At 63.3% G+C, this 9167-nt stretch overlaps 1 protein-coding gene across 1 annotated transcript in view; it reads left to right on the top strand.

Annotated features, from left to right (window-relative positions):
• The window catches only part of LHPP (phospholysine phosphohistidine inorganic pyrophosphate phosphatase), a 39231-nt gene continuing 30064 nt past the window's right edge, over positions 1-9167 (top strand). The window contains exon 1 of the mRNA XM_081105063.1: positions 1-147. Within this exon, the coding sequence (XP_080961189.1) occupies positions 23-147 (125 nt within the window). The 5' untranslated portion in view covers positions 1-22. The remainder of the gene's footprint in view (positions 148-9167) is intronic.

Here is a 9167-nt window from a genome sequence, read left to right as displayed (position 1 = left end):
TCGCAGTGGCACGGCGGGCGCGATGGCCGCGTGGGGCGAGCGGCTGGCCGGCGTGCGCGGGGTGCTGCTCGACATCTCGGGCGTCCTGTACGACAGCGGCGAGGGCGGCGGCAGGCCGATCGCCGGCTCCGTGGAGGCCGTGGCGAGGTGAGTGGGCCGCGCTGGCCGCCGTGGGCGCCGGGCCTCCCGCCGCTCTGAGCGCTGCGGGGGCGGGGCCTGGAGGGGCGGGGCCTGGGGCAGGGCTGCTGTCTTGGCCCCGCCCCGCCCCGGAGCCCGGAGCACCCGACTCGGGAGGATCCGGACCGGCGCCCCGGGGCGCGCACAGGCCCTGGGGTTAGAGCTGCGCCATCCAGGGGCGGCCACTCGCTCCTCGCGGTGCTGAGCGCTGGGCCGTGGTCAGTCTGTAGAGATGAGCCGTCAGTGTCAAACCCACGCTGGGCTGATAGCCCATATTGATTACATGTTGATATGATAATCATTTGCATACATTAGGTTTAAATAAAATCTATCAAATTAATCCCATCTGTTTCTTTTGACTTTTGTTAAGGTGGTTACCAGGAAACTTTGAATTACGTGTGACTGGCATTGTAATTCAGTGGGACTGTGTTTTTCTTTTTGTTTTTTTAAAATATATTTTATTTATTTTTTACAGAGAGGAAGGGAGAAGGATAGAGAGTTAGAAACATTGATGAGAGAGAAACATCAATCAGCTGCCTTCTGCACACCCCCACTGGGGATGTGCCCGCAACCAAGGTACATGCCCTTGACCGGAATCGAACCTGGGACCCTTCAGTCTGCAGGTCAACGCTCTATCCACTGAGCCAAACCGGTTAGGGCATGGACTGTGTTTTTTTAAAAAATATGTTTTTATTGGTTTCAGAGAGAGGAAGGGAGAGGGAGAGAGAAACATCAATGATGAAAGAGAATCATGGATCTGCTGCCTCCTGCACGCCCCTACGGGGATCGAGCCCGCAACCCCAGGCATGACCAGGAATCGAACCCTGACCTGGTTCAGAAGTCCATGCTCCCCCAGCTGCGTGGCTCAGTGGGTTGAGCGTCGACCTATGAACCAGGAGGTCGCGGTTCGATTCCTGGTCAGGGCACGTGCCTGGGTAGCAGGCTCAGATTCCTACTGTGATCCCCAGTGTGGGGCGTGCAGAAGCAGCCAATCGATGATTCTTTTCATTGATGTTTCTCTCTCTCTCTCTCTCTCTCTCTCTCTCTCTCTCCCTCCCCCTTCCTCTCTGAAATCAATACAAATTTTATGTATTTTTAAAAAGAGTCAATGCTCCACCACTGAGCCATACCAGCCGGGCAGCTGGACTGTATTTGATCATCTGTTTAGACAGTAGGAGGGGGACATGCAGGGACCACGGGTGGCACCGCTGGACCTGGGCTTTGTCATTGCCAGGGCATCGCAGGCCAGTGCTGCCATGATGTTGACGGGCAGCTGGGAAGGGCTAATTGCACAGGACTTGGCCTCCCATAGCCACTCCCTGGGGGACCTGTGCCTGGAGCCTGACTTGGTTGGGACTGTTTGCCTACCTGTAGATGGCGGTTGAGAGAGCCCACCTCACCTGTCCGTACAGTGACCACATGGTCCTGCATGGCAAGGCCCGGCTGCGGTGTCTGAGAGGCCAGGAACTCGAAACAGGGAGACGTGGCGCCCAGGAGAGAACCAGGCCTGGGTGCCTCCCTGGGCCCAGCGGGCACAGGTCCTCAGGGCCAGGTCCGTGCCTGCATGGCCTCCGCCTCCGTCTCCGTCTTCCCCGGGGTCAGCTTCAGGCTGGCCCTGCCACAGGCAGGAGCACGAGGTGGTGGCACCTGTGGGGACGGGCCAGAGGGCACTGAGCTGCCTGCTGGGGGGACCGGACCTCGGGGCCGTGACTGAGGCGGACAGGGCCTCGTGGGCTCATGTCGGGAGGGGGAGTGGGCAGTAAACCTGGACACAAACGAGTAACCAAGTCGCCAGGTTGGCATAGTGACGGGAAGAAAAGGGTGCTGAGGAGGGTGGCAGAGTGCGGCTGGGCGGGGCGGGGCTGGCGGGGAGGGGGCACCAGCAGACCGCAGGGGCCGCGGGGCCTCCTGGGTGAGGGAGCAGGGACCCTCACTGAGATTGAGTGGCGTGGGAGTTAAGCTTCGAATACATTTCAATGTAGAAGCAAGAACAGAGCCCTGAGTCCCCCAGAACCCACATAACTCGGACCACTCTGCACTGTGGTGTCCCCCGGGTCCCCCGACATTCCTTCCCTCCCCCGCCCCCCCAGCTCCCGCCAGCTGTGAAGACGAGGCCCTGCCCGCGGCCCATCCTGGCTGGTTGTGCCCAGGCTCAGGCGCCCCACAGGCTGATGGGTCCCCACAGGCTGGTGGGTCGCCTGGGCCTGGGTGGAGCCCAGCCTGGGAGGTGGAGTGAGGCTTTGGGGTTTTCCTTGGGATGTTTCAGGTATGGGGGGCCACGGTATTTCCTTTCGTGGTGGCTGAGCCCAGAAAGGACTCTACCAGGGATTTTCTGGAACAGGCCCTGTTTGCGAGGCGAATAGTGCTGGGCATTGGGCGCTTGGTGTAAGTTTCTGCAGCCCCCGCCCCCCCCCCCCCCAGGTCCCTTTGCACCTCCGCTCTGTGGCCTTGATGTGTGCGGCTGGCTTTGAAGTCATGGAACTGGAGGAAGTGCCTGGGGGACAAGTGTGATTGGGGGGGGGCGGGTCTTGGGGGAGAGCTCGCCTCCACCCCAGCTCCCAGCACCAGACCACAGGCTCCCAAATAGCACCTTCGGTCAGGGCACCCCCCAGGCGGAGGGGCACCCCCAGCCTCTCCCTAGGTTTCTGTGGCGACATCCTCTGACTTCCTGAGAAGTTCCACCTTTTTGGGGACAGAGCCATGGGGAGGATAAACGCTGCTCTTTAAAACCTTGTCGACCATACAGCAGTCGCCGTTGACTGAGGGAGGCTGCCCGTCCCACGCAGGTGCTGGACCCCACACCCACCCTCTCAGCCAGCCCCGACGTGGGTGTCCACCTCTTTCCAAAGCGGGGCCGAGGTTCAGAGATTCGGAACCGCCAGGATTCGCCCACATCCGCCCGACTGCAGAGCCCGGCTCTCCCTGCCAACCACACCCAGCAAGTGCCTACTGAGGGCTCTGCATCCGACAGACACCGCAGCGGGCACGGCAGGGCGTCCCTACCCCCGAAGCTGCCTGTCCCGGTGGGGCGACCAGTGTAAAGAGCACCCAGAAAGGCTGGTGTTAGGGGGAGAGGCCGGGGGATGGGGAGTCAGGGGGTGTGGCCTCGCAGATCCAGGGTCTGAAGAGGGCTCTGGGCCAGCAGGGCCCCAGATGGGAGGACAGGAGGCCAGGCTTCCAGGCCACGGTGACTCTGCCCCTTGTCATTCCCGGGCAGCGTGGTCCCTTCTTGGAGCTGCTGGGGATGGTGATTCCTCTGCCCTGGGATGCAGGGGGGGCGTGGTCCTGGGACATCTGTAACCGGCCTGGGTCCCCCCAGCAGGCGCTTTATTGGAGAGCCATTCAGAGGCAGGGCCGATCTGGCGGCATTGCCGGAGCACAAAGCACCCCCAGCATCTGCATGTGAAAGGCCCGGGCATTTCCTGCCTCCTGGCGCGGCCACTAAAGCACATCTGCTGGCCCTGCCCGCGGCCGGAAGGTGGAGGCTCTGCTGGGCCCAGGCAGCCTCATAAAGCAATTCCCTGGCACCACCCCAACTGCAGCCCCTCCTTCCAAGGGGGGCCCCCTCACAGCCCAGGGTGCACCCGAAGCCGGGGACCCCAGTAAACTCAGGCCCCTCCCAGCAGGTCTGGGACCCTGTCTGAAGCCTGGCAGGCGCAGGCGCAGGCCTAACCTCCCCGGGTGCTGGCCACGCGGGCACCATCAGCCCTGGGGCACGGGTCCCAGGAGGAACCCCTGCTGGGGACCGTGGGCGGCCAGGAGCCTCGCCCGCCTGCCCCATCCGTCCCCCCACCACGGGGCCCAGCACCTGCCAGCCGGGCCTGAGGCTCTCGGAGGGGCGGGCCTTGGGCTGAGTTTGTTTAGGCAGCGGGCACCTCCCTGACTCAGCCTGGACCTTGGACAAGGGGCGTTGGGGAGAATGTCCTGTCCTGTCTCCCTCGCTGCCGGCTCCTGTGGGGGTGAAGTGCCGATGGGACGGGCAGCCGGGGCAGGCCCTCACCCCCGGGCTGTGTTCTCATCTCACTGCTGTGGCTCCTCCCCGTAAACATCCCACTCGTGGGCGGATATCGGAATCCCACATCCCGATCCCCGCGGCTCCCGTCTCAGGCATGTCCTCACGGGGGCACGGTGGGTCCTCCCAGGCCTGGCCCCCCCATTTCCTTGCGAGTGAAGAGGGAGTAAGAGGTGCCCCTCCTTTCCTGAGTCCCGTGGTCCCATCACCCCTCACTGCCCCGCCCTGATGCTCAAGGGTCACAGGTCACAGGAGCCCGGAGTCCCCCGCAGATCCCCCGCAGATCCCAATCCAGGGGGTTCACACTCTTATCCCCAAATGAAATCGGGGTGGGAACCCCAAATTAACAAACAAAGGAGCAATGTTTAAATAGTGTTATTTTTTTTAAATATGTTTTTATTGATTTTTAGAGAGGAAGGGAGAGGGAGAAGGAAGAGATGGAAACATCGATGAGAGAGAAACATCGATAGGCTGCCTCCTGCACACCCCCTGCTGGGGATCCAGCCTGCAACCTGGGCCTGTGCCCTGGCCGGGAACCGAACCCTGACCTCCTGGTTCACAGGTCAGTGCGCAACCCCTGAGCCCCGCCGGCCGGGCTGAGCAGTGATATTCTGATGTTCACATCTGTAACATTGGTTCTGAGCCAGTCGGTGAAAGGCTGAAGGTGTGTTGATGAATGCACTAGTGAAGCCGGCCGCACCCCTGGTGCAGATGTTTACGGCTGAGGGGTGTGTGTGGGGGGTGGGGGGCAGCCACGTGTCCCTCGGGAGGCGACGAGGGGATGGGGTGTGCGGCTGTGAGGAGTGAGGTCTCTCCGTTTGCTGTTGACTTTGGTTCCTATGACATGAGTGTTGCCGCAGCAAGTGAAGAAGCCGTAGAATCGTGTGTGTGAAATCACTTCTGTTCAGAAAGATAAAGTGAACAACAGCGAAGAAGAGAAAGAAAGATGCGGCCCGCCTGCCTCTGGAGTGGGGTGATGGCAGAGCCCACCTGCCTGGGGGGACGCAGGGACATCCTGGGGGAGAGGCCCTTTCAGTCCCCACCTCGGTGGCCAGGGAGGGCCGCCCTGTGGAAACGGGGGGCAGCCAGGGTGGGGCTGGGGCACAAGGAAGGTTTACCCGACGCTGCTGCCTCTGGGAGGAAGCCAGCCCTCGGGGCCGGTTACTCACGCAGCTCACAGATCAGCTGCCACAGCCTCACACCCCACTCCCCCAGGGATGCTTCGCGAAGCCGTCATGGCAAAGCCGAGCTCCATGCCGGCGCAGGGCCATTTCCCGTGGCCCCGGGGCCAGCAGGGAGCTGCCGCACTCACAGAGAAGGGACCTGTGAACCAGGAGGTCACGGTTTGATTCCCAGTCAGGGCCCCGGCCCAGGTTGTGGGCTCGATCCCCAGTAGGGGGCCTGCAAGTGGCAGCTGATCAATGATTCTCTTTCATCATTGATGTTGCTCTCTCTCTCTCCTCCTCTCCCTTCCTCTCTGAAATCCATAAAAATGTATTTTTTTAAAAGAGAGGAGAAAAGGGTGGAAAAAGAAGGAACCTGAGGCTCAGAGATGCCCCGGAGGCAGGAGGGTGGGTGCCCTCCCCAGGGCCGGCTGCTCCCCTAGAGAAGGGTGGGTCACCCCGGGCCTGGGTTCTGCATCTAGCAAGGCCTCTGGAGGCGTCCACGCTCCCTGCCGGGGATTCCGACTTGTGTTTGTGAATAAACATACGTTGAGGTTTGCGGGCTCAGCGGGTCTCTCTGCCCTGCCTCCCAGGCTCACAGGGCAGCGCGGGCCGGCCAGCGCGGGCAGGTCAGGGCGGAGGCACGGGGGCGGCCACGGCCGGGGAGGTGAGCCACATGTTCCCTGAGGCCCTGGCCCTGGGCCTGCCCGTGTCTGTGTGACCTCATCACTGCCCCGAGGTCACTGGCCGGCCAGGGCTCCACCGTGTTCTCACCACCTCCTGTTCCCTCCTCTCTCTGTCCAGACTCTGAACTCTGCCCACCGTGCCAGCTGGAGGGGGCGGCGCCTGCAGGGAAAGGGGAGGCACAGCTGGTTCAGCAGAGACCCTGGCATCCAGGGTCCCACAGTGACGCCAGGGAGGGCGGGCCCACGTGTGTCTGCAGTGCCCAGCCCTGGAGAGCCGCCAGCGGGGGGGCCAGGTGCTGCCGTGACCACATGTCATGGCTGAGACTCAAGGACTCCAGGAGCCCAGCCCACGGTGCCCAGCCCAGGGCATGTGCAAGGTGCCAACCCCAGTCCCGGGGCGGTTAAGCCTGGCCCCCCTGGCCCTGAGCTGCGGCCTGGAGCTGGGCCGGACCCTCTGGAATCTACATGGGTGCCCCTGTGTGCGTGGATGACGGTGTTTTTCTAGTGCAAAACCAGCCTTGTCTGACCATGGGCTCTAGTCCGGGTCAGGGCACAGGTCCGGGGTGCGGGCTTGATCCCCAGTAGGAGGTCTGCAGGAAGCAGCCGGCCCATGATTCTCTCATCATTGATGCTTCTATCTCTGTCTCTCTCCCCCTTACTCTCTGACATCAATAAAGACATATTAAAGCAACAACAACAACAAAGCAGGCAGAGCAGCCTCCCCTGTGAGAGCGAGAAGCCATCTCCCCTCTGGACGCTGTTCTCATTTGTCGCCTCAAGTTTGATCTGCCAGCTGGGGCTCGCCCCTCCACCCAGGAACCCACGCAGCCAAGGTCTCTCCCTCCACCAACTTGCGGGGTCTCTTTTCCTGGGTGGGAGGTGGGGGTTTGGAGTCTCAGTTGGCCTGGTCTCCCAGACCCTCTGCCCCGTCCCCTTGGCAGTGGGGTGGCTGCCTGGGGTGAGGTGGGCAAGCGCTCCCACCCACCGTGAGAGGTTCGGGCGGGGAGAGTGGACTCCTCCCTGCCCCCTGCCCACGGGCAGATGTTCTCAATACTCAGTGGGCACCTCCTGTGGGCCAGGCCCGTGCAGGCCCCTGCAGGCCTCCCTGGATCCTCACAACGTGAAGTAGGTGCTATTATCATGCCCATTTTACAGATGAGCAAACTGAGCCCCAGAGAAGAAATAGCTTGCGGAGGCTCCATAGCCAGCAAGTGGCGGAGCCCAGATGCAGCCCAGGGCATCACTCTGAAGTGCCTCCTGTCGCCACCCACCACCTGGCCTCCGGCTCCACAGTGGAGCGTTTCCCTGGCACATCTGTTCCCATCTGCAGCCCCCAGTGCCCAGGCCCACCCTCCATCCCCTGGCTGGAGCCATCCCTGGGAAACCTTGCGCCAGGGAGGCCTAGAGACGGAGCCTGGGCAGTGGGGGAGCCGGGGCAGTGGGGGAGCCGGGGCAGTGGGGGAGCCGGGGCAGTGGGGGAGCCGGGGCAGTGGAGGAGCTGGGGCAGTGGGGGGCACAGTGTGTGGTAGGCTGAGAGCGTGGGGCTCCTTCCCCAGGTTCCCTGGGTGCCCGGGAGGTTCTCGGATTTTCTCGTGGGCCCCTCTCCTTTGGAATTTGAATCAGTTCGGAGCGTCTCTCTCACAGTAAAGCATCGCCGTGCTGGGTGCTGGCTACCGTGCCTAATGAATTTGGGGGGGGAGGTCTGGGGCATCCAGGCCACATGGATGCAGGAAAGGGCAGGCGCTCCCCGGCAGCCTCAGGCCCTGTGGGCCCTCGAAACGCTCTGAGCCCGCCGTGGTCCTGCCCCTGAGGGGCCCCTGGACCGCTCACTTGACAGCCCCTCGTATCCATCCCTGCAGCCCCTGACCCCCTGGCAGGAGCCTCCTTTGGCCTCTGTGGCGATGCCAGGGTGGCGTGCACATTGGAGAACTGACTGGCTGGTGGGCGAGGGCTGCCTAGGGGCGGTCCTGGCTCTGACGCTCGCCCAGCGCCTGTGCCCGGGCACCGGGATGGGCGGTGCTTCAGGAAACACGGAGGGAGCCCTGAGCGGTGGGGGCAGAGGAAGGACCAAGCGCTGCTGATGCCAAGCGCAGAGGCTGACAGCCGCGCAGAGGACCATGGCTCTGCCCAGGCAGGGTGGGGTCGGGGTCCTTCCTGGAGGAAGGGGCTCGTGAGCCAGGCCCTGCAGGATGAGAGGGACTCGGCCCTCGGTGAGGAGAGGGCCTCGGGTCAGCGGGTGACAGATCCCGTAGGCGCCGAGGGAGGGCCTGGTCGGGGCCCCTCCTGCCCCGGCCAGCTCCCCCGCGGCCTGTGGCCAGCGGAGAGGGCAGCAGCCACGCCAAGGTCAGCCAGGAGCCCGGTGGCCGCCGGCCTCTCCTGCGCCCCACACTAACCAGAGGCTCCATCGTTTCCGGGTGAGCGCCCGGCAGATGCCGACTGCCAGCAGATGGGCGAGGCCCGGGGTGATTTGCAAGGGACCCGCTCTGTGATGCACGTAATTGCACAGGCGACGACGTTGTCGCTCAGAGTGTGTCCCTGCCCGCCAGGACGAGGTAAAGGTCAGTTCACAGATGCGGTGCGGCCGCAGGAGTCGGGGCGTGTCCACGGGCTCCTGAGGGGCAGCGGCGAGGCCTCAGCAGGCCCTGCAGGAGGCCCCTGTCCCCCAGGTTTGGGGCGATGGGGGAGGGGTGATAACCTGGCCTATCCCAGAGCTCGCCTGTCCCTGGTGCTGAAATCCCTTGGAGTCACTCCCCTGGGGGCCCTCGCTGGCCCGGCTCGGGCTTTCCTGACCTCCCGGATTCTCACGTCGAGGCCCCCCAGGCCAGCGTGCGCCCTGGGGCAGCAGACCCGCCGGGGCTGAGGGGCTGGTTCTCTGGTTGGGCACCGTAGCCGAACACCGAACACCGCAGACAGAATTCCGTTTCCCCGGAGTCCGGAGGGCGGGACGTCCAAGATCAAGGTGCTGGCAGGTGGTTTCCGGTGGGAGTTCTCTTCCTGGCTTGTAGGCACCACCTTCTCCTCCTCCTCCTCCTCCCTCTTCTCCTTCTCCTCCTCCCCACCTCCTCCTCCTCTTCCTCCTCCTCCTCCTCCTCCTCCCTCTTCTCCTTCTCCTCCTTCTCTTTAATTTCA

The sequence above is a fragment of the Myotis nattereri genome, assembly GCF_964212035.1.
Source record: "Myotis nattereri genome assembly, chromosome: 13".
Taxonomy (NCBI): Eukaryota; Metazoa; Chordata; class Mammalia; order Chiroptera; family Vespertilionidae; genus Myotis; species Myotis nattereri.
Note: the sequence above shows the minus strand (reverse complement) of the source record. Positions and strands in the feature narration are given on the sequence as shown.